The sequence below is a fragment of the Corvus cornix genome, chromosome 1 (assembly GCF_000738735.6).
Source record: "Corvus cornix cornix isolate S_Up_H32 chromosome 1, ASM73873v5, whole genome shotgun sequence".
Classification (NCBI taxonomy): Eukaryota; Metazoa; Chordata; class Aves; order Passeriformes; family Corvidae; genus Corvus; species Corvus cornix.
The window spans coordinates 54,285,394-54,313,303 of NC_046332.1; the positions used below are offsets into that span (position 1 = coordinate 54,285,394).

General features: G+C 41.0%; 1 protein-coding gene and 1 long non-coding RNA gene across 7 annotated transcripts; one reads left to right on the plus strand and one right to left on the minus strand.

The window, feature by feature from the left end:
• Positions 1 to 157: 157 nt before the first annotated feature.
• Positions 158 to 3,890, minus strand: LOC109144715. Its single transcript, XR_002045626.2, has 2 exons — positions 3,805 to 3,890; positions 158 to 613 (listed from the first exon to the last, which is right to left on the minus strand). It is a non-coding gene; the product is annotated as an uncharacterized LOC109144715 (long non-coding RNA).
• Positions 3,454 to 27,772, plus strand: RCBTB1 (RCC1 and BTB domain containing protein 1). 6 transcript variants are annotated; one of them, XM_039567476.1, is made up of 12 exons: positions 3,454 to 3,530; positions 9,699 to 9,869; positions 10,722 to 10,872; positions 11,276 to 11,442; positions 13,958 to 14,116; positions 15,197 to 15,304; positions 16,256 to 16,398; positions 19,188 to 19,378; positions 22,395 to 22,521; positions 22,985 to 23,136; positions 23,770 to 23,900; positions 26,829 to 27,772. In XM_039567476.1, the coding sequence occupies exons 2-12, from the start codon at positions 9,726 to 9,728 to the stop codon at positions 26,967 to 26,969; spliced, it is 1,614 nt and encodes a 537-aa protein (XP_039423410.1). In that variant the 5' UTR covers positions 3,454 to 3,530; positions 9,699 to 9,725; the 3' UTR covers positions 26,970 to 27,772. The 6 variants fall into 6 exon arrangements, with proteins under 6 accessions (XP_039423410.1, XP_010398710.1, XP_010398712.1 ...); XM_010400408.4 differs by lacking the exon at positions 3,454 to 3,530 and adding an exon at positions 3,544 to 3,780; XM_010400410.4 differs by lacking the exon at positions 3,454 to 3,530 and adding an exon at positions 3,945 to 4,028 and having other exon boundaries at positions 26,829 to 27,768.
• Positions 27,773 to 27,910: the final 138 nt, after the last annotated feature.

Consider the following 27,910-nt stretch of genomic DNA (forward strand, 5'->3'; position numbering starts at 1 on the left):
AACAGTGGAGTCTCACTCTCAGTGCTCCTCAGATTCAGGAGGTTTGGATGCAAGGTTTTGTTTTATCATTTGTTCGTACTTTTTGTCTTAGCTTGCCTGTTTAGGACATTTTATAAACAAAATTTACTGAAAAGATACTGGAAATTAGCAACAAGAATAAAAGCTACAAACTGTTCTTTACTACATTTCTGTCTGGTAAAATGGAAGAAAGCAATGAAAAATCGTGAAATTTCAGAAGTTGTATTTTATCTCTCTGGCCACAGAGTGTCAATGTTTTCCCACACATTTCTCAATGGAGAGTCTACATCCAGCGGAATCAGCTCCTGCCAAACAGCAGATGTCAGTGCTCCCGCTTTGGTTTAAGGGGAGGTCCTTGACACCCTTTTGCAGCTGGATCACTTTGAAAGAGATTTTGCTGAACAGCAGCTGTAGGTTTGTTTTGTGTGCCTGTTCTTTCACATCCACAGGAAGCTGATGGTGAGCACAGCAGAACAGAACTGGAGTAAGATGTCAGCTCCATGCAGGTCACATTTAGTTCCAGACTCTTTTCACATCAGATTTAGCTGGCATCATATCCTAGGCCTCCACAGTTTGAGTGAAAACAGTTAACCTACTGATGGAAAAAAAAAAATACTTAATGAGGAGAGAAACAAGATACACTTTGAAGAATTTTCTTCCTTTAATATCCTTTAACAGGTCACTGATAGTTGCCATCATGACTCTTCACTGTTTGTGGTCACTTACAGAGGTACAGATACAGAACAAGCTTTTCAATCCACAACTGACAAGATCACAAAATCCCCCAAATTTGGGTTTATCTATGACTATGCCTTTGTGATCTCCGGGTTTGACAAGATATCCTTAGGAATGAAATTACAGAATCAGGTTGCATTATGGTTTGGGTATAATTCCATGCCATGCTATTCTCCATTTTGAATTTCAAGTGTCCCCACTTTGGTCACTTGAGGAAAGCCCTTCGCAGTCACCTGCTACTGCTGTCAAGAGACATAAGGTGAGGCTGTCGGTGTAAGAGAGAGGGATCAGCAGCTGAGCGGACCATCAAGGCCAGCAACACACATTATCTGTGTGATGTCTGGGGCAACAATTCCTTTTGTTCTACAAAACTTGTCTCTGAGTAGCATTGCTTTGCCTAGTTGGCCTATTTAATGCTTTCATAACATTTCCAGTAGGTCACAACTTTTCCAAGAAGGATATCAGGTTTCATAACCCTTTTCCTTGTAGAAAAAGAAATGCTAGAAGAAGGTTGCTTTTTGTTATTGCTGGCTTGTACAAAAAGCCACGCTGAGAGAAAAAGAACTGAAACTAGTTATTTGCAAGATAATAAAATTATTTCTGCTCCACACAGAGCATGTTTTCAGCTGTGTCAGCTGCTTGTAAAGCTCAGATACAATATAAACTGCCTTACACTACTGTTTAAGGACTTACTGCATGATAAAATTCGGTGAAAACTAATTGGTGATAACTAATAAGAAGAAACATAAACCCATGTGAATAAAAAAAACCCCTGACTCAGAGCTCGTATTCTGGTGCTTGTTAAAACAACTGGGTTCCTGCATATGGTAACTAAGCAGGGCTGTCCTGCAGAACTACAATCACAGTTCTGTTTATCCAGTTCCACCTTTGCACCATTTCCTAGCAATGTCAGGAAAGGCAGCTGTTCTTGACGGACAATTCCTTTGCAAAGCCACAAACACAAGCTGAAAACAAGTGCTGTGTATGTTCCCTTTCTGGCTCTTTTGGGCCTCCCATGGAGGCACTGATGACACTTTTCCATGTATCTTACTTATGCCTTTTCCTTCTGTTGCTCCAGAATTCCCACAATGTATTCAGCAGTACTTTCCTGATGCCAGCAGCACAGTAAGCAGCAACTTGGCAGGAAAATTCTCTTTTTACCCTGGACCTACCACTGTGCTTTCCTTGCCTGATATTCCAGGGCAGAATTTCTTCAGCACCACTGATTCCCTCTCAGAGCAACCCATCCACACTTGATCCTGGGGTTTCTGAAATTGATTTTTTCATTTTCTTTTTTTTTTTTAATTACAATTTCTTTTTTGAATTTAGCTTTTTCTTAAATTGACCACCACCAAAAAGATATTGATACTTCCAGTGGGCTTGACCCTACTGCTTTATGTTTCAGATCCATCAGCTCCCCACTCCCTGCAACCCCCAGCTGCCTTCTGACCCACTGTCAGGAAAAGAAGTAAATTTTGAGAAAGGAGGAAGCCATCTCTTGGTAACAACTTTGTATGAACAGAAGAACTCTCTTGGGAAGGCCGCTTTCCAGTCTTCCCTTTCCTGGATCCTCCCGCACCATTCCATCAGCTACTTGATCTGCAGGTGTTGAAACGGAACAGTAAAGTGACAGGAATGTGCCAGTGCTGAGGTTTAGCAGGGCTTTATATACTGCCTAAACGCCCTTGAATGAAGAGAAGTCGCTATGTGACTGTTACAGAAGACCCTTAGCCCTGTCTGTGGGATCCCCCTGGACTCAGGCCTTCCTGGCGCCAGCCCGCAGCAGAGCCAGCCGTGATCCCGCCCCGGCCGGGCTCTGCTCAGCCGCGGCCAGGGCAGGGAGCCGGGGCTGGCCGCAGCCCCTCCTCGCTTTGCCCTCGGCTCCGCGCCGGCGAGGATGCGGGGGCAGACAGGTGCCATCCGTTCGGGAAGGACACTGAGGCGCTGGAGCGGGTCCAGCCAGAGAAGGGCAATGAAGCTGGTGAAGGAGCAAAGTCTTATGAAGAGCGTCTGAGGGAGTTTAGGGTTGAGGGGATTGTTTAGCCTGGAGAAAAGGAGGCTTAGGGGGAAACTCATCGCTCTCTGCAGCTCCCTGAAATGAGGGTGGAGCCAGGTGACGGTCGGCCTCTTCTCGCAGGTAATTTAGTGGCAGGACAGCAGAACAAAGCCTCAAGCTGCGCCAGGGGAGGTTTACGTTGTACATTAGGAAGAATTTATTCACAGAAAGAGTGACTGGGCATAGGAATGGGTTGCCCAGGGAGGTGGCGGAGTCACCGTCCCTGGAGGTGCGTAAGGAAAGGCTGGAAGTGGCACGCAGTGCCATGCTCTGTTTGAAACGGTGGTGCTCGCCCAGAGGCTGGACCCTCGACGATGCCAGGGATGTTTCCCACCCTCTCCCGTCACACTGCAACCCGCCCCGCACTGGGAGGGCGGGGGGAGGGGCGGAGAAGGGGGACGTGTCACGCGCCCGCGCACCCGCGGCGCCCAATAGGGAGCGAGGATTCGCTCACGTGACGGAGCGCGCGCGAACGGTCAAGAGGGAGGGGGCTCCCCCCGCTCCCGCGACTCTCTGGCGAGTCACGTGATGCGGCGCCGCTCTGCCCCCCCGCTCCCCTCCCGCCGTGGTCACGTGCGCGGGCGCCGGCGGTGCGCGCGGCCCCGACGGCCGTGAGGGGCAGCGGGAGCGGCGGCTCCGGGGGGACGCGCGGGGGCCGCGCCGGGCGGAGCGGCCGCGGGGAGCCCGCCGGGAGCCCGCCAGGATCTGCCGGGGGCACCGGGTGAGCAGCGCCCGCCCCTCGCCGTCCCGTTAGGGCGCTGCGGGCAGCGGGCGGGCACCGCGGCTCTGAGGAGCTGCGAGGGTGGCGGTGCCCGTGCGGAGCGGGAGAGCGAGGAGAGGAGAGAGAGAGGGAGAGGGTCCTTGTCGCCAGAACAGGGCTGGGGTGGGGACCCACCCTCACCCGCGCTCTGTCTCGCCGCTAGCCTGTCTCTGGGATCTCCCCACAGCCCCCTGGAAGGCTTTAATTGCAGGTCTTTAACGCTGTGTGTTCTTACCGATTTTTTCTTTTCTTATTTTCCTGGTTCGTGATGTTTCGGTTTATCCTTCCCTTTTGTCGCCGGCTTCCTGAAGGCTGAGTGAGATACCCGGCTGGTCGGAAAAAAAAAAAAAAAAAAAAGGCAGGAAAAACTCAACGCTTTTTTTTTTTCCTCACCTGGCTTTCTATGAAGAGTTACAGCGTTTCTCCGGCTTTTTAACACGCTTCTTCTAAATTGAAGGGGTATTTGTTTTGTTTTGTTTTGTTTTTAAGGAGCTTGCAGGGTTCCAGTTTAGAAAGCTCTTGTAAATTAATACTAAAGGGATATTTCCTTTTTTTTATAAGGAACGTGCAGGGTTCTGATTTAGAAAGTTCAAGTGACCCGTTCGTGTTGTCCTCTACTGACGGAAGGTAAAAAGTGCTTTAATCGTTCCGACAAGGGGTGGGATTATGAGAAAGAGGTACAAAGCGTCGTAAATGGAAATGTGTTTGGAGCACAGAGTTTTTTAGGAAAAACTTTAGAAGCTGTTTGGAAGATGCATTCATTCTTTAGTGCCTTAATATGGATGTTTTCCCTTGAATGCTTATCTCTCTATGCATCAGATTGAAAGACAGGCATTGCCTCAGAAGATGTCTTGTCCTAAGTGAATGGATTTGAAAAGTTGCATAAATGGCTCAGCGTAGGGGAAAAAAAAGGAAAAAGGCGTAGTGTGGTTGTAATTACAGTTTTGTAATTGGAGTTTTGTTATGGTGGGTAGATGACTGTCGTCCTCATAAGGGTGGTCTCCTGTGGCTAAACCAGTCATGTTCAGTAGTGTTCACGTGCATGATGATGCTTTTTGCTTGCTTACCTCTCTCAGCTGGTTGCTCAAGCAACCAGGAGCTCTGGTTGTCAGCCCTTGGATCAGCAGTTCTTTCTGTCCCTGTATTGCTCATTAAAGGCATCTGAAAATAAATTGTGTAGAGGTTTGGAACACATGGGTTTTGTCATAGAAATTTTGCTTTCTGTAAGGTCCAAGGGAAGTAAGTTAAGGCACATGTTTTCAGGGAGTGCAGTCTCTTTTCATTGGCAGGGAGAATGCTTCAGTAACGTCACTTGGTTCATACATCTGATTAATTCCAGTAGTATTGTTAATATAATAGAACATAGAATCAATATATTATTTTCTCAATGCCGAAGTATGAAATCAAAAAAAGCAAACGTAGCCTGGGGGAAGGAGGATCAATGTTATGTGAAGGATTTGAGTCTTCTGTGGTTGGAGGTGTATTTCAAATTAAAAAGGGATTAAGCGTGCCAGTCATTCTGTGTTGTTTTAAAGCCAGATATCCCAGCTTTTGTGTTCTCACTGCTGTTCATAATTCCCAAAGACAATTAGGAGAAACGAAGGCCTGAGCCTGCAGTTTTTCTGTGCAGGAGTAGGTCTGCCCAGCTGGAATAAACTGCAATATTGGAGCCTGAGGAAAGAGTGAAACAAACAAACATGTGATTGTGTTCCAACAGCCTTTGCAAGTAAGGGGATAATCCTTGAGGAGTTAACTGTAAATTTTTTTTGTTGCGAGTACAATTGGTACTGTTTTCCCGGTAGGATGTTGTGTTAGGCTATTGTTCTATCCAGCGTGGATTTATTTAGCTGAACTATAAACTCTGTAGAACGGTATCTAAAATCATTTTAACAAAGCATTCTGTAAACACTGTCTTTTTTTTTTTTTTTTTTTCAAAGCAGGGATTCATGTTTGCCTACATGTGCCACTTTGAATCGGCTTGCAGGCTTTTTATTTAGAAAGCAAATTACTGAGGAGATTAATGTGTAGGCAGCAGATTAGCACAGAATTTTTGAGGGGCCTATGTCTCCCAAAAGTGTGTGGCTTTTTAAAATTGTGAGCAGATGTAGATGTTTTCCCCTAGTGTTGCTGCCTATTCCGAGGTCAATTTCTTTTTCATCACAATATGTGGCTAGTTCAGTTTCTTTTTTTTTTTTTTTTTTTTTACAAGTCGCCCTTTCTTGCTTATTTTTAGCCTAAGTGAAATTCAGGCAGGAATCTCTGTTTCTGTTCCTGTTTGGACACTGAGGTTATTGGATCATTTCGGAGATGTCACAGCAGTGAAAGAGGTGGTGTTGATGTAAACTCCCTCTGCTGGTTGATTTTGCAGCAGAAATAAAGCTTTGTGTTGTATAATTGTTTATCTCTGCATCATGCAGCAGAAATTAACAGTTAAGAGGTAGCATACAGTGTTTTTAAAAGCAACTAGAGCACCCAGTTTAAGCTCAGGGGTTTTATGCTCATAAGGCTTTTAATTGCAATTAACTTTAGAGCTGTGTGTTGATATATGACAGATACTCCTCAGAGCTGCTGCTGCCTTGTTGCACACAGAATCTGAAGAATAGATTGAGAGCTAATACATTGAGAGAGCCATTAGCATGCAGATTAAAATACCTTGATTACTTGGGGCTCCATCTGGTACATTTGCTCTTACAAAGTTACTTCTCAGGTGAGGTGCAGCCCTTGCACAGTGTGTGCTATAGCAGAGTCCTGTCAGGAAAAGTAAATAACCTTAGGTCTGGGACTGATGTGCTGCAGGAAGGGTGAGTGAAGGACACTGGGTTTTTCTGTGCTACTGCTTGCCTGGAGTCTCCTGGATCATCAGCCTTTCATAGCAAGGACTTGCCCAGAAGAAGCTCTGCATGTGCCTGTCCCCCCAGATTCAGGCAGATGTTGCACAGGGATGAAACATGAGTGTGATTGGTGTGAGGTATCGTGGTATCACAGAGCATCTGCTCTTTCGGAAAGTGTGCAGTGTGTCTTACAGGATGCCAGAACCAGTTTGGTTTCAGTTTTGATAACTGAGTTACTTTACTGACACCTCCATTTAATCCTGTATTTAAAAATAGATTCCTCAAATACTTTTTTCTCACTGTAGACTTTTTTTTTCCTTCCTGTGAGTGCCAGAACTTCTAATGGAAAACTAGGAAATTGGCTGGGGTTATTAAAGAATCTGTCTTTAGAGAGAAAAAAGATGGTGTTTCTACCTAGGTCGAGCATTTCTTTTCTGTGGAAAATTAGAAGAATAAGTAGTTAAATCAGCTTTCTATGAACAGTTACAGTTAAAAAACAGTTGTCAGTATATTAAGCCCAGAACTTCGAGGTTTGTGTGTAATTTCTCCCTCTTTAGACAAAAGGATAAAGAAAAGTAGCTGCTGTGACTGCTGTAGAAATGTTGAAAGCCAATGATAGGTACTCCAGCAAATGGCAGAATCTAAGGACAGTAGTTAATATTTCAAGAGGAGGGGAAAAGTGTGTCTTTGAGGAGAAACAGTACATATTACATAAAAGACAAGAGAGGGGTTTTTTGTTATTTGTTTGGTTTAAGATTTTTGTGATCCTTGTGGCTGGTAAACCTCGACAGACTTTAGGGTTGAGATTTATTAAAGAAATGAACTTGCCAGTGGCAGATGAGTTGTCCTTAAGACCCTTTTGAGGAAAACCTCTGAAATAAGTGTAGAATTGTAGTAACAGTTGAAATGGCTGAAAATATACAACGTTGGTTTGGATAAAGTGATGTTAACACCTGTTAACAATTGTAAGGGTCTTCACCTGTGGACGGAGTTTGTTGCTCATATCTCCAGTTTGGGAAGTCTCATGTGCTTGAAGGCTTTTATCTACCGGTATTTTTCTGACAAGGTGTCAGGTTGAGCTGTGAGGTGCAGGGAGTGCAGTGTAAGTTGCATAAGTTTTGGAAGTGCTTGGAAAGGTTTTGTCAAAGAGCAGTGATTAACTGAGTCATACAGAGCAGAAAAGAAGTCAAATGGGTTAGAGAGCTAGTGCATAGATCAGGAAGAGAGAGATAAGGTAGCACATTTTAAATTCGTTACTTTTAGAGTAGAATAGGTTTTCTGGGTGCTGTAAAACTTGTCAATTTGCCAGGATATTCTCTAGCAAAATAACATGTTGTCTTCATGTCTTATCTTCACAGGGTATGTTGAAAATTACTTCAGTGAAGTAAATAGTTTTCTTAATATCCAGGTTGACACATTTGTGCTTTGGCAGTTGTATATTATATGAGGCAAGTTAAATAGGTGAAGTCAGAAGGGACACTTACTTGGTCTGCTCAAAAGAGCAAGTCATTGCTGCCTTGTTTTAATTGATTGATAGTGTCATATGTTAAAAGATTTGCCAAGGTGAGGTAACAAATCTTAGCAGCTAAATTAGCCTGTGCTTGTAACTGGACTAGAAATTAAGAAGGCTTAAATGCATCCAAACCTGTTTAGCTGTGTAGAATCTGCTGTGCCTTGGCATCAGGTAGACCTAAAAAAAAAAGCTGTTCTACAAATAAATTGATTATGAATTTGCCATCTGGAGATTTCAGGTGTTTTTAAGACCTGCTTCAAATGTGAAATGCAGAGTTAAGTCAGGCTCTTAGTAAGAGAGGTGCCTGTAGAGCAGAGCTGGGTTTGTTGGATCAAGGTTATGAAATCTGATAAGGAAGCAACCCTGCCTGAGTTTTGTTTGTGTTAGGGCTTTTTTTGTGGACATAATTCCACTGTGACCTCAGTGTTTCTCAGACTTATTTTTTTTATTACTATTATTACTTTTTTTAAACCCCCTTCTTCCGAGAAACATCTGTGCTGAATAACAGTTGACTGTTGTTAAATGGCTTTCTGAAGCCAAGCCTTGGTTGCCAGCACAGTTTTGAGAACCAAGCATCAGAGGAACAAAGAGCCTGTCTTGTGTTCTCACTGTTATCCATATCTGATACCCAGGCATCATCAAGAAGCAGCCTGACTTGGAAGCAGCAGAGAACAGGGGGATTGGGTTACACTGAAGCAAACAAATGAAAAGGAAAGAGTTAAGTGTTGATGAGAGGATAGCATCTGGGTAGAGACCACAATTCTTACCCCTGGAATGATTCCCTACCTTTTTGGTTTTTACTGTTTTACGATGATTTGTCTTGTCACTGACATTCTGTGGAATTCTTCACCTAATGCTCTCCACATTTCACAGAACTTGCTGATACCCCCGGGCATGGGTCATAGATTGTAAGTGGCAGAGTCCCTTCAGGGTGTGAGCGATGTTCTGTGCAGGGTTGAATGCCTAGATAAGCTCTGGATGTTAGTGCTGTCAGCTTTGCTCTTGAGCAGCATGCTGCAGTTGCCCTGAGGAGACTGGGAAGAGGGAGTGCTGGAGAAGGATGGACTGTATACATCTGTGTTCATTGGCAAACGTCTCTATACCCAGCCATGTTTCCAGCTTTTAATGTGATCCACTTTGTTTCTAAGTAACAGATTATGGCAATTTTACTTAATTACATTTCTCTGATACGTTTCACTGCCCAATTGCACAAGCTCATACTTTCTGAGTCTCTCACAAATATTTTTTGACCATAATAGCTTTTGATTACACAAGAGATGGCAGATTTGGGTCATGTTCACAACAGCCCCAGCCTTATTTTTCTTTGCATGTTTCACATACGTATCAACTGCTTGCTTACATGGCATATGTAACTTATAAGGCTACAAAAAAAAATTCACAAGTGAAAATTTTATGAATTGGAATTGGAATTGAAATTCCCTTTGAAAACGCCCTCAGAATGCCACTCTGCCACCAGTGGTTATTTGCTAGGTCACAAATTTTTAATTAGTTTGCTTGTAAAAGAGCAGCTGTTCGGCTGCATTGGATATAGTTTACTTAAATACCCTGTTAAGAAAAGGTCTGTTTTTCCAGTGGCTAGCTATTTGTTCACCTAAATACATGGAAATACAATTACATGTTTCATACAGAATAGAATGTTTACTTTCAGAGCTACATGTCTTTTTTTTTCCTCCACATAAAGGAATTTACCTTACTGTCTGTTGATGAAAGTGCAAAATACGCTTTCTAATAAGCTTTTTGATTTTTTGTTTTTTTTTGTTACAGCAATGTCCTCTTGCTTGTAGAAGCGTCATGACACACAGCAGCATCATGGTGGACGTAGGCAAGTGGCCAATATTTACCTTACTGTCCCCCCAAGAGATTGCTTCCATTCGGAAAGCGTGTGTGTTCGGAACGTCGGCCAACGAAGCCATTTACATCACGCACAATGATGAGGTGAGCCTGGCATCGAGCTGGGTGCATGCTCCACAATTAGCTGTTTTCAGAATATTTGTAGATTAATAGCTTCTCAAAAGCATTATGTGAAATTTGTGGTTTCCAAAACATGGTGGATGTAATGTTTGAGATTTTTTTTTTTTTTTAAAGTTTTGTGTGAGGACGGTATAGATGGACTATATAGAAAACTTTCAAATGGCAAAGGCCAGGTTGGATTACATGCACGTTTGAAGACAGGAAGAATTTAAAAGAAGTTGTGGTAGCTTGAAGTTAAGTGCAAACACACAGATACAAAGATAGAAAATGAGGTTATGGCTTGCTAAGTAAAAAATACAGTGGAAGATTATCTGTAGATTTTAATGATTCAGAAACTCATTATGAGTTAGCACAGTGCTGCTGAAAGAAAACAAGCCAGGTGTTCTGGGATGTATTAATGGGAAGGTTTCTCATACGACTGGGTAGAGAAGGATTTTTCTTCCCCTAAGTCCTGTCAGTAGTGCCTGTAGGATGAGCCTCCCACAGTATAGCTTTTTACATGCTTATGCTTTATTTGCTATTTACAAACTGCTTTTAAAAGAAGGTGGTGTCTTCCGCTTTTCACAGTTTCAGACTTTTTATGGTGCAGTTCCTGAAAATAAAAAGCCTAACTTCCAGGACTGTATGAATTGGAATAATTCAGACTCATCAGTTAACATCCAAACTGCCCTTGTGCTGACTCTTGGGGTTGTTAATTTCTGTGCGGGAAGTCTCTGGCCCGTGGAGGTCCAAGATGAAACTCTGTCCCCAGTTAATTACACATCTGTGCATACCTGAGTATAAATCATCTGAAGTGAGTATGCCTTTGTTTTTCAGGTATTTGTTTTTGGACTGAATTGCAGTAATTGTTTGGGAACTGGAGATAATCAGAGCACAATAGTACCAAAGAAATTAGAAGCCTTATGTGGAAAGAAGATCTCCAGTCTCAGTTACGGAAGTGGACCCCATGTTGTTCTTTGTACTGAAGGTAGAAAATCAACAATTAGTATAGAAACATAAGTTAGAGATTTTAAGTTCCACTTCCATTTAACAGGAATGGATTAAGATGTAACTGTATTAAGTTAAGTTGCTAATGTACACTAAGAGGTTCTTGTTGGTCTTAAGTGGAAGCAAATGGGTTTTGTAATAGGTAAAGTTTCCATTTCCATTATGTTGAAGCACTCCCACATATTTCCACAGTCTAGAGGTTATGCTGTGATACATGAATATAAAACATAGTATATAATGTTTTAGTGTACAGATGATTCTTGTAATAGTTTCCCTTTTTGTTAACATCCTTTCATTTTCATGTTGGTATTTGCTAATGTCTTGGAATTCTGTCTCAATTTTCCTGGAATTTTTAGTGGTTTTCATCACAAATATTTTTGCAGATGGTGAAGTGTATGCTTGGGGACATAATGGTTACAGCCAACTTGGAAATGGCACAACCAATCAGGGCATTACTCCTGTTCAAGTTTGCACAAATCTCTTAATAAAGAAAGTGGTGGAAGTAGCTTGTGGCTCTCATCATTCCATGGCGCTCTCATTGGATGGGGATGTAAGTTGAAACCTGTTCAAATCTCTTAATCTCCTTGTTGAAGTGAACAGTGGAGGTGACCTTGCAGTTTGAACTTCTCTCTGTTTCTACAGTGTAGTTACAAACATAACCTTTTCTCCTGCTGCCTCAAACTAGGGTGTCCTTTTCTTCAGAGCAGACTTGAAAACAACTAAAAAAAAAAAACCCCAAAAAACAAATTAATAAGCCCCCCTGCAAAAAAAAAAAGGCAACCCCAAAACCAAGGGAAATAAAGCTTAGTAAACTTTTGTGTCTCTCACAGGAGTGACACTAGAAAGATGTGCCACTTACAGGTGAAAGAATGGTTTGTGAGGTGCAAAATGTAACTTATTTGCTTGCAGGTCTGTTAGGGGGTGTGTTGAGTTTGTATTTATTGGATTAGAATTTAGCCTGTTTCTTGTAGAAATGTCTTGCATTTCCACGCTGGTACTGCAAAAGAATGTTGCTCTGCACACCTCTGAATACCTTGGTGTGTAGCTTCATGCTATGTGGCTTCAGGCTGCGTGTCATGAGAGACACAATTAGTTTCCAGTTATGCAGATTTGACCAATGTATGCACAGTGGAAAATCTGGTTTCAGCTGTGCACTTTACAAAAGAAAAGCTCTAATTTTAAAACCTTTTAACAATGAAAAGGGAAACTACAATTCTTTCCATCCTGATAATCTGAGCATGTCTGTTGTGGTCCAGTATGGAATAACAGTGCAACAAAATATTTTAAGGGTAGGAAAGAGAGCTTGGGTTAAATGGTCTGTATTTTATCTGAAAGAAGAGCCTACACTTATGGAAGATTTTGTGCTGTCATGTTTGACTTGATTAAACTAAAAAATCTGGTGAGCGTGCAGGAAGGAGAGGGCAATCACGCATTGCTTACAACAGAGGTGCCAGCTGCTGTGTGGTAGCTGCCTGTGAAGGCCGTGCTGTCTCTTGTCATAAATGTGACATGCTTGAAATCTCAGTGGAAGTAGGGAAATTTCTTTGTGTTGACCATGGAGTTGATACTTGCAGCTTGCTTGCCAGTGTGGCTTGTTAATATACTTTAACTTGGTTTGTTTGTGTGCTGAGCTTTTACCAGAATTGAGTGCACTGAAAGCACCAAAATGTGTTAAGCAGCTTTATTTACAGAAAGATTTGGCTGCCAACCCCCTCGTGACCTGATATACCTGAAGCCTCAGGGGGACATTGAAGTTGGAAGTATTTGTGGAAATACCTGGTGTATTTGGTTTGTATGGTTCAGTGCAGTTTTAATGCAGTGCAAATTTTAAAAAGAAGTATTTTAATGATAGAATTAAAGGAATGCAGACATTCATGCTTCTCTGGCATGTCCTTTGGCATTTTGATCTACCTTCTGAGATTCTCTACCTAAATATTTTCTGTTACTGAAATTATTTTATAAAGCATCTTCAAATATTCAGTAGGAATCAAAGATCCAGCAGTTAGAAGTAACAAAAAGCAAAGAACTGATTCTTCCTTTTGTTCATATTATTCATTGTAAATGAGTTGTGTTGGTGGAGGGTCTTTTGTTCTTGTCTTTGGTGGGTTGAGGTTTTTTTTTTGGTGCTGATTGAGGTGTTTGTTTTTAATGATTTTTAGTGACTCTTGTTTTGGTGTTGCAGTAAACAGGCAGCTTCTAGCACCAAAGGATGTGCAGTCTTCTCATGAGGGTACCTGTCAGTGTGCTTGTACTGCCAAGCATGTGTTTCTAAGACAGCAAACTCTTGAACTGGGTGAAGCACCAGAGAATGAACCATCAGAAACAGTTTTATGCCAAGCTGTGGGCATGTATGCATGTAATAAAAATTGGAGGCACTGAAAACACAAAGTTATAAGTATTTTTTAATAGCATACTACTTCCTGTATTCCTGACTTTCAGATAAAAGGAACTAATATTTTTGCTTGTATTAGTACTAGTTTGCCACTGGAAACTTTAAACTGACAGAAATTGTGGGTTCTTTGTTAATGCTGATGTATGAGATAATTTAGCTACTGTGAAACATGGGCTGACAAAAACCTGTTCTTTCACAGCTCTTGAAAGATGTGGAAGAAGTATGCTGAATGTCCAGCAGTAACCTGGTTTAGAGTTCTATGAAGAAAACTATAAAGCTCTAAACTGGGGAGTTGAAGTATGTCTGGGAAACAAATGACATTCCAGCTTGCATTCCTTTTCCCAACATCATGAAATTATAAAGACAGTCACTATGCTCTTTGTCTTACACTCTGACTTGTATTTAATATGGAAATATGTTCCTTTTTTTTTCTGTTTTAGTCAGATACTCTCATTCTGTTGCAATAAACTGGAAAAAGTGCTATATTCATATTTGCTAGATCAGTCCTAATGCTGTGTATAATTTTCATCTGTTGAAAATGAATTTCAAGCATTTTAGCTTGTTAATTAGGGTAGTTTACCCAATCTGATGCTGTCTACAGGAAGATTATCTATTGCTATTGTTATTATTATTAAGGCTTAAACTGTGTGGTTTTGTGTGTTTTTATGGACAGCTGTATGCTTGGGGCTACAATAACTGTGGTCAAGTTGGATCTGGATCTACAGCCAACCAGCCAACTCCTCGCAGAGTTTCCAACTGCTTGCAGGGTAAATTTGTAGTTGGCATTGCTTGTGGCCAGACCTCCTCCATGGCCGTAGTAAACAACGGTGAGGTAAGTGCTCCTGCTGCTGCATTCCCTCATTCTCTGTTACCTGAACCTACCAAGCTGGTGTCTGATTATGGAGAAATGCTGACAGGGAGTGCTCAGGCTAGGGCTGTATAGATAGTTATCCTGACAACTTCTGTGAGGCCAGCTGAAGGAAAACACTGCAAGTAACTGGAGATGCAGTCTTTAAACATTTCTTCTTATGGCAAAGACTGTATTGGAACACAATTCTTACTGAGTCTGCAACTGCAAGAATTTGAACAGTTGTATTAACCATGTCTGTCTTCATTTTGCAATAGATTATTTAACATAAATAATGTTAAAATCTCTTAATTTGTTAAATTAGTCTCAGTTTATTTCTGTAAAACATGCACAGTTAAACAGTTAACTTTTCTGCAAGGATATGTTGGCTGATTCTGTTTTTTAAACACATTGCTTAATTACCAGCAACAAACCCAAAGCATTCTTTTGACCATTACCCTCTCATTGTGCTACTGTTCCATTTGACATAAGTTTATGGTGCTGTCTTGCTTTTAGGTATGAACTATAACTTCAATTTTACCGCATTTCACCAAACTCAGTGTAGCATCTCCTCATAAGTGGGAGGACTGTAAAGTCCCTGAGGTTGAGATGAGCTTTCATTGTACATACGTCATGGTGTGTCCACTGTAACAAAACTAAGGGAAGAATTAAACTGGGGACTTCCATTTAAACTGATCAGCTTATCAGAATAACTAATTTCATGTTATCTTCAAAAAAAAAAGGGAAAGTAACGAGGAGAAAGGATGGCATAAAACGCGAAGTGTTGATGCTATGGGAGAGATTTTGGTGTAGTGTAAGTTTCTTGCAGAATTCCTAGTGCATCAAAGACACTTTTTTTTAGCTTCTTTAAAAGGACAATGCAGGGCAGAAAAGTTGAGTGCAGTAAGTCATTGCATTTTATTTAGTATCTTTTAACCTTCTCTGTATTGCTCTTCAAATAGCTTACAATTTTTTAATAGTAAGTACTTGGCTTGTGCTTGAAGTCTTAAATGCTCTGTACTTCTGGAGAAGAGTGGCTTAATTTTGTTTTCCTCATGCACTCAGGTTTATGGCTGGGGTTACAATGGCAATGGTCAGCTCGGCCTGGGAAACAACGGCAATCAGCTGACGCCGTGCAGAGTGGCAGCGCTGCACAGCGTGTGTGTGCTCCAGGTATGCCCAACGTGGAAATGGAAGTGTATTCCTGCTGCTAGCTTCTGCTGGAACCCTCTCTTTGGAATATTATACCTGCTGCTAGATTTCACTGTTCCCATGCTGAATTTTTTTTAGCTCCTAGGAATTGCATTTTGCTTATATAAATGCCAGTCAGCTGTAAAATCCTTGCTTTGGTAAATACTTGGGAAGATTTAAAGTTAGCTGCTATAACTATTGTAAATTACTGTTTGGATACAAATTGCATTTTTGTTACAAAGCTGGATGAAATAGATTAGTCACAAGAAATAAAGGCAAATCAGATGTTCAAATTGGTTCTACTAAGTATTCTAAGTCTAGTGTTCTGATTAGAAGTTCCTTTAGAAGCAAGGGGAGAGGAAAGATAAGAGTCATGGGGATGGGTTTGATTGTTTGGTGGTTGGGTTTTGTTTGGTTTGGATTTTGGTTGGGGTTATTTTTGTAGCTAAAGAATCAAAGTAAAATTTGGGATTTCCTGGGTTTTTAAAAAGTAAGGCTCTCTGTAGAGTTGCATGTGATAACTTGGGTTGAAGGGTTGTTGGCTGTTGAACTGCAGTTCTCCTCATTACAGCGTACTCATACTGTACGGTATTGAGAATAATCCAGCTCTGAAGTACTTTCAGAGTATTGCAAGGTGTGATGGAGAAGTTCAGTGTTCATGTGAAAAGAAAGTAGGTAGTGTCTAGGGAGACTTGTCTAGTGTGCAGTAAATTACTTGGGAGTGGCTGATTAAATTAATGAAGCTGGGACTTCTCCAGTACCTACAGCTAACTTACTTTGTGTTAGCTGTAAGGACTGAGAAATAACACATTGTAGTGCCGAGTGAAGAATGCCTGAGATACTTACCGAGAACTAGTGGAAGGTAATGTGTGCAATATTTTGTTTCTCATCTGTGTTTGGTTCAGGAGTAACGCTTTATACATTTACTTACAGATTGCCTGTGGCTATGCACACACTCTAGCACTAACAGATGAGGGCTTGCTCTATGCCTGGGGAGCTAACACTTACGGGCAGCTGGGGACTGGCAATAAAAGTAACCAGCTCAGCCCAGTGCAGATCATGATGGAAAAAGAAAGGTAATCTTGCTGAATCTGTTCCTGGATTGATAAAGTCTGAGCATGTGTTATGCAGTCTCTAGCACTGGAAGCATGCATGTGTAGGGCTTGGTGGATTGTTTTTCTATTGCTAATGTTAAAAACATGGGAAAGGATGGTAACTTACTGTTTACAGTAGACTGAGTGCTTTTTGCTGTCTGTAATGGTTATTGAACACAAACACACTTTGCATTTACCTGATACTTAAAGATAATGAATGAATAAGTGTTATGCTATTCTGTATATGGTTCCTTTGCTTAAAATTGGAGCTGTGAAATCAATAAAGCAAGCCATGAATTGAGGCCTACATTAAAAAAAAAAAGAAAAAGTGGGGAGAAAGGAAGCACCACCTTTGCAAGAAGTGACATGTGAGGAAAAACAATTTTTGAAAGGTTGAAAATGGTCCACCATGAAAAACAGAACTCAATTTGCAAGGTTGCTTGAGCTGACAGTTAATACCCATTTTTATTGCTCGTACTAGTTAGTAGTTTTTTAGTTTCCTGGACTCCTAAAAGAAAGAAATTAACCCTTGTAAATCCTCTTTCATCACCCTTTCATCATCCTCATATTTGGGGATAGCTCTTTTGCTGCTTACCTACAAATGTGGACCTCAGTCCCATTCTCTGGGCCCTTGTGTATACATGCAGATTAATGTGCCTTGTCTTGGTCTATAGATCTCTTAATTTGCAATCTCCTCTTAACTGGGAAACACTTCTGCTTGGTTTTTCTCTTCCATCTGGAAAGTCATTCCTATTTTTTTGTTGTTTCTCCCACTGAGCATTAATTTAAAAGCTTCACAGTACTAAGAATGTTTAAGATGTCAAAAAAGGGGGTGGGGGGAAGAAGAAAGGAACTATCACAATAAAAACCACTGAGGTGGGGCCGGTTTGTCTATGAAGGAACTGACACTAGCAAGGCAAAATGAAATATTATTTAAAAAGCTGTGAAAGAGAAATGTGTATGTTTGCAGATAGATCAACTTTGTTTTGTTAGTGATTTATTTCACGAGTGAACTAAGGGGAACTGTTGCATTTAGAACTGTATGTGAACTCAAGCATGGGGTTATAATAAAACCAGCATTTGTTCAGTGGCTGAAGGAGGGAGAAAATACCATAGAACTTCTGCTTGGAATCTAAGGGAGAGATAAGTCACTTGAACTTCCTCATCTTGCTTGACTTGGCTCCCTTGGAAATGGTGCTAAAAGTGGGTGAGCTGTCATTTCCCATGCAGTACATTATTGCTGCTCCTGATCTTTTAGTTTATGTAATTATTTTGTCATTTATATTTAATGCTAGCAACAGTTACTTAGGAGGCTTCATTTGGTGGTGTTGTGAAAAATATTGTAGAGACAGCATGTTAGGAATGTTTAGACTTTATTTTGTGTTAGCTGGGAGGAACAGCCGTGAAGGTCAGCTTCCTGAATTTTGGTGTTAAGTGCATGCTTAACATGTTACCCTGTACACGTACTGTAAGCGTATGTATGTGTACCATATGTATGTTTATAGGACATGTTCTGCTGTACTGCTGAAGTATAGTATAGTCTGTAAAAAAAAAACAACTGTTCTGCCAAGGAAAGAAAGTTTGGAGAAGGAAGTAGTTTAGCTTGATAGCTGTGATGAAAAGTAAGTTGTCCCTAAAACAAATATTCTGTGATGCGTCTTGTAGAGATGTTGCATAGAAGTTCATAAGTTGATAATAGTGTAAAGCACCCAATCAGTTTTCTGCCAGAAATTATGAATACATACACTGAAAGTGATGTAGATTTTTTGAGTTTCATCTTGAAAAAATTTTTGCACTTAAAATATGAACTTTGTGCTAAAAAGTTTGGTTGGGGTTTTTTTTGGCCTAAAAATCTAACTCTTCATGGATATTGTTCTGTAAAGGAACACACATTTTTGTATGTGTATTCTTAGACTGCTTGGAAAGCTACTGGTTTGTCCTGGTTGATGTGTCTGGCACAAAAGCGTGAAATCCTCTGATGTGTTTTTACCACAGAGAAAAAACAGGAAAGCATAGCTTTTATTTTGAACACGGGAACATCCCTGTTTTGCTTATCACATTCACAGAAACTCTGGCAATGTCTTTGTGGTGTTTTAATTGGAATTGTGTTTCTTCTCAGTTCTTGCAATGTTTCAGATAAGAATCTAGGGATTGCCTGAGCAACAGAAGAACAGGATAGATAAGTGAACATCAGCAGCTTTAGTGTTTTAAAAAACTGTGTGAGGTGCGTGAAAGGACTCTGTAGACTTTATTTAAAAAACAACCATAGCTCTTAAAGGCTTCATTCCCCTCAAATGAAGCAGTCTGTGTTTCATGTTGGGTTTCAGTTTTGAGGAAAGTAAACTTAACAGCAAAATAAGAAGTAGAGGCAGTGGGTCAGATCTCTGTCAACCTACAAAAATCAAAAGGGAGTAGAAGAAATTTCTTCTTGAGAATAAGTTTCTGATGTGTGTTGGTTTTAAAAGGGAAAAACAAAACTTGTTTTTTCTTCCTCCCTTCTTCCATGGCTATGAAAAAATATGAGGAATGTCAGCTGATGAGAATGACATAGTTAAAGCAAAATCTGATTACAATAAAATCTACAAGCAGTCTGAAAATGTCACTGTGGACTTTTGTAATACCTGTTCAAGCAGTATAACATTTCAGCAGGACAAAAACCCAGGTCCAGGAATGTTGATGCATAGTTTGATTGGCTGTTATTTTGGTGAGGCCTTTGGAAAGTCACTGGATTCCCTACTGCGAGCGTCTTACCGGATTTCTTGTGTCCGCAGGGTTGTGGAGATCGCAGCCTGCCACTCTGCGCACACGTCGGCTGCCAAGACGCAGAGTGGCCAGGTGTACATGTGGGGCCAGTGCCGGGGCCAGTCCGTGACCTTCCCCCACCTCACCCACTTTGCCTGCACTGACGATGTGTTCGCCTGCTTCGCCACCCCCGCCGTCATGTGGCGCCTGCTCTCCGTAGGTGAGCTCCAGCTCCCGCAATCCGTGTGTCCATTGGTAGTGATTAGCACAGGATATTGCTTCCCTGGCAGGCCTCTGTTCCAGGGAGGGTCAGCAGCTAGTTGTTTTTTGCTTCTGAAGAAAACAGTCTATTTCAGCAGCTGAGGATCCAGGATAGGGTTAACAAGGTTGTTGGCCAGTGTACATCCAAAACAAACACTGTTTTAACATTGCACGATGAATATTTTGTATTTCTTACATTTGTGTTGTTTCAACTCCAGCTCAGGTCCAGGAAGGAATCCTGAGTCATTTAACAAAACTTTGGGGTTTTTTTTCCTCTTAAAACTATTCCTGCTTGGAAGACTGCTCCTGAGGCTTGTTTTTTTGGTATCTAACAACTTTGGATTTTAAGTGTCATCTCTAGCTTCCCCTCATTAGTATCAGCCCTTCTAATATGACTATGAAGGAACAAATCTCTCCCCTATGTTTCATGTTTTGAAAGTAACAGAATTCCAAGTTTTCATTTTGAGATGATTTGTCTCAAGTCTGTTTATTTTGACTTTTGTCAAAGACAGACAGGCTTGTAAATAATAATCCCTGTAAAACAAGACTCTTACGTAATTGCTTTTTCTGTTGGAACTCTCTTCTTATACTGCCTTGGATTACCCTGTGGGATGCAGTCTCTGTGTCCAACAAATAAGCTCAAACCTTTTTTCTTTATTTTCTTCAATCCACATGCTGCTAATTCTTATTTGACCCCAAATAGGATATAAAGCACTTAGCTTGCACTTCCTGGGAAACATGAAGGTGTTTTCATGTTCAAAAAAAAAAAGGATGCTTCATCTTACATCTGTTGCCTCAGTTCTCAAGATCTCTTAGGACATCTAATCAATCTATTTTCGTATTGACAACAGACCCTAATTTTGTTGATCCCTGTATGGAATTGTTTTTGGGGAGTGATGGATGACATCCTAAGTAACCTTTCTCCAGTAAAGCCTCTCAGACTTTACTGTTGCATTTGGCTTGTCCTAACCCAGCTCCTCTGTGTTAACTTCTCATTTAGCATGTTACCACATTCGTAGAGGTCCAGATAACACCATCTCACCTGTAGGGGAAAACTGAGTAGAGTTACTAAAGAGAGGATTAGCGTGGAGCGGTCTGCTCCTGAGTAAATCTGAGTCTGCTTTTATCCCATTCATCACTTTCTCCATTCTCTAATCCTCTGCAATATGTGCTGGTCTTACTCTCTCTTGCCTCCACCTCTTGTGGAGGTCTCATGGTTGGCCAGTCTGTTGCCTTTTGCTAATAGTGTGGGCTGTTTAATGACATGTCTTCCTGGTTTCAAGTTCCAGGTTTTTATGAGGTATTTCCAGACTGAGTATAGCCAGGTGTCTGAACTCTATACCTGCACTTTAATGCCTCTTAGCCTTTGGGGATTCTTCCCCACTTACTCTGGCAATCTTACTGAATATTTAAATCAAAAGAATTAATTCTGTGGGCATTTTTAAACCTCCATTTTCCATATGCATGTTTTCCTTTCTCACGTTTTAATCGTAGAGGAGTAAAACCCTCCCTTTTTTGTTTTAATGTGGTTTTTTTGATGTTGTTTTGTATTCTTAGGGAGAGCTAACTCTGTGTAAAGGTTATTGTCCTACTTACAGTTATGATGGCTCTGCCAAAAAATGAATCAGTGAGTCAGGATTGGCTGTGGTGAAGTACAAATCTGCAGCCTTTGTGCAGGACTGAAAGTATCTGGAGTGAAAGTCGATCTACATAGCTTAAGCTAAGCTCATGACCTAGCAAAAAAAGATCACATGAGCAAGTGGAGAGGGATTGGAGCATGGTTTAGCTAGCCCAGAGGAGATGCAGCTTCTGTGGGTGATTCGGGTAAGTCAGAGGAGTGCAAGATCTGTGGCATAAGTGTGACTCGTCAGTTCTGAGTAGTTTGTTCCAGCAGTATTCCTTTTAAAATGTGAAATAATTTAGCGTCCCTAATGGTGAAGAGTGGTTTGTTGATTGTATATGGATGAACAATATACAGTCCTGTGGGACACAGGAGACAGATTACATCCCATTTAGTGGAAATCCACTTATTTTTCTTTTCTGTGTTTCACTTCTTAGAAGCCACGTGCTTTGAAACACTTTTAAGATTCATCAAAATAATGGGTTAAATTAGGTTTTCTAAAACTTTATAGGCCTTGCTTTACCAGAAGCCTTAGACAACTTGTGCTGCAACTCTTGTATGATTTCTTGAGACTCAGAGTGGGACCTCTGTGGGACCAGTGCCATAGGCCTTAGTAGAGGGAGCTGTGCTATCTCTGTTTTAGTCCACTTCCAAAGTTGCTGAGGTTTTGTGTCTTTGGGTGTACTAAGAGCACAGTGTCTGCTGTCTTTCTTCTTCGACAGCACTGCTGCTGGATTTTGTGGTGTTATAACTGACTCCTAAACTGAGTAATTGTTGTCAGTGATAGTTCATGTTAATGAGCCCTGGTGAAGACTTCATCAGCCTGCAGGCTGTATCCAGTCTGCCAGCACAGAAAGGTGACCAAGTAGTGACCTGTTTTCTTTTTAGGCCCAGCCCACACCGTGTCAGTGTGGCTGGAGTGCTGCAGCCCACATTCCCTGTGAGTTCAGGGGTGTTGCAGACTCCCATTAGCAGCACTGTGCAGGTCAGGGGGCAGAGCTGAGCCAGCATGAGCACTGAGCTGCCTGGAGGCTGGGAATCTCATGGGTAGTGCCCACATGGAGATGGAGTTCTCCAGGTACTTTTCATGGTGCTGTGCTACTACTGGGATGGAATGGGAACTGTTGACCACTGCTGCCTGTAACTGTTGTGGAGCAGCCCTTCCCAGCAGGAAATGCTGTTGGATTAATTAATTCTTCCCATTTTGCTGCTTAAGCCAATGGAGCCCTGACACAGATGTTTTCCTTGACATGCTCTTGTTTGAGCTGCTAGCTTTAGTTAATGATGTATGTGTTCCATTTAAGATGCTTTTAATATCTTGTTTTGTTTGTTTGTTTTGAAATTGTTTCTGTAGAGCATGAAGACTTTTTAACAGTAGCAGAGTCTCTGAAGAAAGAGTTTGACAGCCCGGAAACCTCAGACCTGAAGTTCCGTGTGGATGGAAAGTACATCCATGTCCACAAAGCTGTTCTGAAAATCAGGTAGTGGTTGTGTTTCACAGTTCTTGTTTGTACAGAACAACCCCTTAGTATATCATCAAAGGGGCAAAAAAAGTAAGGAGGGAGGAGGAACCCCTAAACTTGTAGTAGGTAGCATCCATTTATCCATAATAGCTTTAAATGAAGTGATTGTAAAAGGGGTGGTCCACATTCATTATTCACTGAGCCTGTTCGTTGTTCCCAGGATAATAAATTATGTTAAGTTGGTCTGATTGCAATATATACACAGATGTTTCTGTAGCATGGACAAAGTAAGAATTTAATCTTAATGCATAACAAAGTCTACAGTGTTAGGGAACCAAAATGTGGACTGCTGGCCCTGATGGGGCATGGTAAAATATTTGTGAGTATTGCAGAGTGCCCCAAGTATGTATTTCAGGGGGACTGGAATGTAACACTCGTGTGTGTGTGCAATAGTGTTCCAGATGATGTCTCTGTCTCCTAGGTGTGAACACTTCAGAACGATGTTCCAGTCATACTGGAACGAGGATATGAAGGAAGTGATAGAAATAGACCAGTTTTCATACCCTGTGTATCGTGCCTTTCTCGAGTACTTGTACACGGACAGCGTTGACCTTCCGCCTGAAGATGCAATAGGTACTGCTGATGGTCCAATTGTGTCAGAAAGCAGCATCCAGAAAAACTGGGACAGGGCATGTAGAATAAGTGACTAAATATGACTTCTAGTCTGGCCTATAATGCATTTTACTGGTGATTAATTAAGCTGTTTTTAAAATGCTGTTGTAGCAAACTTAACTACAGCAAAAATGGTGCATGTGTAGAAATAAACTGAGAGGAGTTTTGTCAAGGCTGGGAGAGAAACTGTTTCTCTGGGTGAAAATGCTTGTGTATTTTACTAAATTGAGTCAATTACTGTTTAGCATAATATCAAAGAATCTCTATAGATCTAATGGGGAGGACTTGGACAGCAGAGCAATTACAGCAAGCTGTAATTCAAGCCCATATCTTGATAATAGTTTTTTACTCATGTTGTGGTGCCTGCCTCTAGGTATAGAAGTCAGTAGGACAGCTTTCATATTTACAGAGATTAATAGGAGTGTAGCATGAGGTAATAAAAGGCCTTTGGTCACCTGTAATCTGCATTTTCTGAATAGTAACCTACTTGGAAAAAGCACATTATAGAGATAGAGTTTTGCAGGAGCAGAAGCTGATGTTGAAAGAACAGAGATCATTTTACACCTGACTGATATGATGGTGTTTTAATTGCAGGGCTTTTGGATTTGGCTACTTCATACTGTGAAAACAGACTGAAAAAACTGTGTCAGCACATTATCAAGAGAGGAATTACTGTGGAAAATGCATTTTCATTGCTCTCTGCTGCTGTCAGATATGATGCAGAGGTAAACTTCTGAAGTTCGATCTCTTAAATGGGTGGCTGCTTCCTGACTTAAACTGTGGAGAAAAGCAGCTGGTTACATTTTCATATAAGCTCTCTCTTACTTTCATTTAAGTACTATTTGCCACTTTCAGAATTTGAGAATGTTGGACATACAAAAACTGTATTTGCCATGAGGTGTATCTCCTTTTTTTATTTTTGTTTTTCCCTGTAACCCAGTACTGGGAAGGTGAACTAGTATGCAGATAGTTCTGAGGATGAAACACTAACTCTGAAACAAGGGGAGGGTTCAAATACAAAGTAAAGATAAGTAATATAATGAAAAGCAGTCTTTTTAAGCCTTAAGTTACTTATTTGTAAGGCTGTTTGTTGTGTGATGACATGGTGGTAGGTTGGGGATTGAGTGCATTTGGGATTTGTTTTTGTTGGTGGGGTGGGTTTTTTTTGGCTTTTTTATTTTGTTAGGTACAAATACACTTCCAGTTTTCACAGAATGATAATGAAAGTGTCAGGATAAGAACTGCTTCATGGGCCTTATAAATGTTGAAGACAGAGGAACAGTGTGTGAAAAGGGAGCGAAACCTCCTTACTGTGGAATGTCTGACTTCACTACTAGATCACTAACATGGTGCTTAGGGAACTAATCGGGAGGTATTCCCAGGCTCGCTTTGGCTGTTTGTGGTATCTGTGCATTGTGTTGGCAACTTTGCAATTGGTTGGTTTTGAACTTGCTTCTTCTGCTTATAAAGCAGTTTTCTGGTACTCAGTAAATCAATTCATTGCTTTTTCTTGTACTTAATTTCCAGCAGCTGGCATGCAGGTTGCCCTAACTTATTTCAGAGCCTTGAAATGTGTTGTTTGTTTGATACATCTCACCCAAAGGCTGTGTTAATGTCTGATCTACTGTGAATAGTGATGTCTTTGATAGAAGTTCATCAAAAATAGGAAGATTCCCACATTTTAGCCTCCAAAGATGGTTTGCAGGATGGGTTTTCTGTGTGTGATTGATTATGCTTGTAAGGGTTGTAAGAAATGCAGTTACTCTGCCTTACCTGCACCTCACTAGCTAAGTGAAGTTAGAACCATATGCTTCAAAGCTGCTTCCAGGAGAGAATGGGTGATGCTGAGGGGTTGGGCTTTAAGAAGTTGTTGGGTTTACATGCTGTAATGCTGGCTGGGGGCTTGGAATTGCTTGGCTGATGTAGTTCATTCAGGGGGGTGTGTGCCTGGAAGACAACAGTTAAAAGAATTCACTAATTTAATATACCTCCATGATGTGAAACTCCTGCAGTTTCTTTTGGTGACTGACTGAAGTGGCTAAAATTAGGTCAGGGTTGGCTTCTCATTGTAGCTTTTAAAATAATCCTTGGCTGTACCTCGTGCCTTTATTCACCTAAGTCTATAATAAGTACAGTTTGCTGGGAATGCATCCATCTGCAAATGAAACCCAGCCTTTCTTTTTATACAGAACTTTAGGTTTTCCAGAGTTACTTACTAATACTACAATTCTGTTTATTGTATGCTTCTGTTGCATTGACTTGGAATATGAATTTTTTAATAAAGCAGTGCAAAATATTGTAAAATGTATGATGTAATTTTCTTTAAAATGCTAGTTAATTCTGTTATTTAAAAAAACCCACAAACATCAGTGTTCAGTTCTAATGAGCTTGTCTTTTTTTGTTGCACAGATGCCACACAAGTCAAGATCTGCAGCTTCAGAATGCCTGGTTTTAGGCCAGGATATATTTTTATATTATTGTTGTGTCAAGAACTCTCACTGGCACACACAGTTGCTCTAGCTTTCCGTATTGACCTTTAGAGAAAACATGAATATTATTCAGTCTTTTGTACCTCATGGGGCTTAGAGAGTTCTGCAAATTTGTTGTCTTCCTGCAGTGCCCAGTCTGCTGAGCAGCCAAGGAAGGGTGTGTTCTCACATACAGAGTCTCCTACAAACATCTAATAAAGAAATGAGAACAGTGTGGGGAGTTGCCCTTTTGTCAGGGCTGCGGCATCCCCCTTACAGCAGCTTAGATCTGCACCACAGAGTAGATTTCCTCCTCAAAGGAGGAGCTGGAAATAATCTGAGTGGGAAGTGTTCTGTGGGGAACCTTACACTGACAAGAACTGTGCCTTGTGTTCTTTAAGAGATCCTCTGCCTGACATCACCCAGGTGCAATGATGGTTGTGAGGCTTTTCTGATTATTACATGGAAGGCACTTCCAAGTAAACTCAAATATCCAGAGCTCACTTTCTGCAAGAATTGCTGTGCTGCACTGTGCTCCAGTACTGCTTTTGAATCACATTTGGGAGACCTGTGAAGTACTTTGTAACACGAGTCTGTTTCTAATGCACAGAAACACCTGCCTAATCTTTGCTGTACAAACTGTCCAGTCAGGATACACGTGCACTGAGCCTGGGGACATGGAACTTCAGGGCTCTAGCTGGGCCCTTCTGTACGCAGGAAGGAACTCAAGCAACCTTACAAATAGATTTGAGTTTATATTATGGAACAAGAGCGCTGAATTTTCTTTATCCACAGTCTTGGTTTATACATCATTACCCCAAGATCTCCTATTTATATTGGGAGTTTCAAAGCTGTCAGTGAACACAGATGAAACTCTTCAAGTGAGAGAACTTAAAATATATATTGCTCAGAACAGCTGATTTTTGTGACTGCTGCTATATAATGAGAAGGAAAGCTTAGTTACTTCCCCTTGTAACTGCATTTACATAGTGAAATATGTGGGTACAATTATTATTTTCTGTTGCATTTACATAGTTACTGTTGGGGAGGAAACACTGAGAGCCACTGGGTGTGTTTGTCTAATTTGCTGCAAAAATAAAACACAAACAGGCGTTTGTGCCTCAATGAAATTTTCTGTGATTGAAAGCAAAGATAGTAACTTTTTTTTTTTCCCCCCCTCTTTAGGACTTAGAGGAATTCTGCTTTAAGTTTTGTGTCAATCATTTGACAGAAGTGACACAAACTACAGCATTTTGGCAAATGGATGGTCCCCTGCTAAAGGAATTCATTGCTAAAGCCAGTAAATGTGGAGCCTTTAAGAACTGAAAAAATGAGGCCGTAAGTCACGATGTTTGTAGGGTTCTTTTTGCAGCCACAACAGAACTGTGTGGGTCAAGGCAAGTGTTACGTGCACCAGAGGCCCTGAAATGCCACAGTGAAAACAAATGTTTCCAGTGCTCAGAGTGAACTGTTGTAAAAACATCAGGCAAAATACTCACTTGCATTTAGCAAACCCAGATGGTGGAACCAGCTCAAGATTTCAGGCAGAGAGGAAATGCTGCAGTGTGCAAAGGATTCCGGCTGGTGTTCTGGACTTGCCTTTCCAGCCTAGGAATCTCAGTTCTAGAACTGCCTGCTCATATTTCCAATTTACTGTTTGGGGTTGGAAAATAATCTGACCTGAGCTACTGAATGATGTCACTTAAATCATTAAGTCCCTGGGATTATAGAGGAGCAAATGGTGCTGTTCTCTCTTCCTGCATTTGCATGACTGTGAATGAATTGGCCATTTGCTGTGTGTAATTAACCAAGTGTATCCAGTGCTTCAAGTGTGCAAAAATAATGTATCCTCAAAGCCTACGCAAGTGACTTTGAAGAAAGGAGTTACTAGGAAAACTAATTTGAAGTAAATCTCTATATTTGGGTATATTTTAATATAAGCTGTAATGTGTACTTTGTGTAATCTGTTCAAGCAATATTTATAATGCTTAATGGAAATAATTCCCTCTTCAGTGACTTCAGATCACATTGGTTCCCTCTGCAGGGGAAGGGAAAGCTGGGTGGGGTTTTGCTTTTAATTATTGTCTAAATTTAAACTACATGTAATAAAATTCACTTTTTTGTACCTCTTCGTTAGCAAACCTTGGATTTTGAAGAGCATTGCAAGCATTTTTGTGTTACATACAGTATCTCTGTTGCTTCATTTAAAAAACCTCATCAAAACAACAAAGGGAAAACACAAACAAACAAAAAATAAAGCCAAAACC

Coding starts and splice junctions, on each gene's coding strand:
- RCBTB1 (XM_039567476.1), top strand. CDS start 9,726: ATGACACACAGCAGCATCATGGTGGACGTAGGCAAGTGGCCAATATTT. Junction 11,443..13,957: donor CGCTCTCATTGGATGGGGAT/GTAAGTTGAAAC, acceptor TTTTATGGACAG/CTGTATGCTTGGGGCTACAA. Junction 15,305..16,255: donor ACAGCGTGTGTGTGCTCCAG/GTATGCCCAACG, acceptor ATTTACTTACAG/ATTGCCTGTGGCTATGCACA.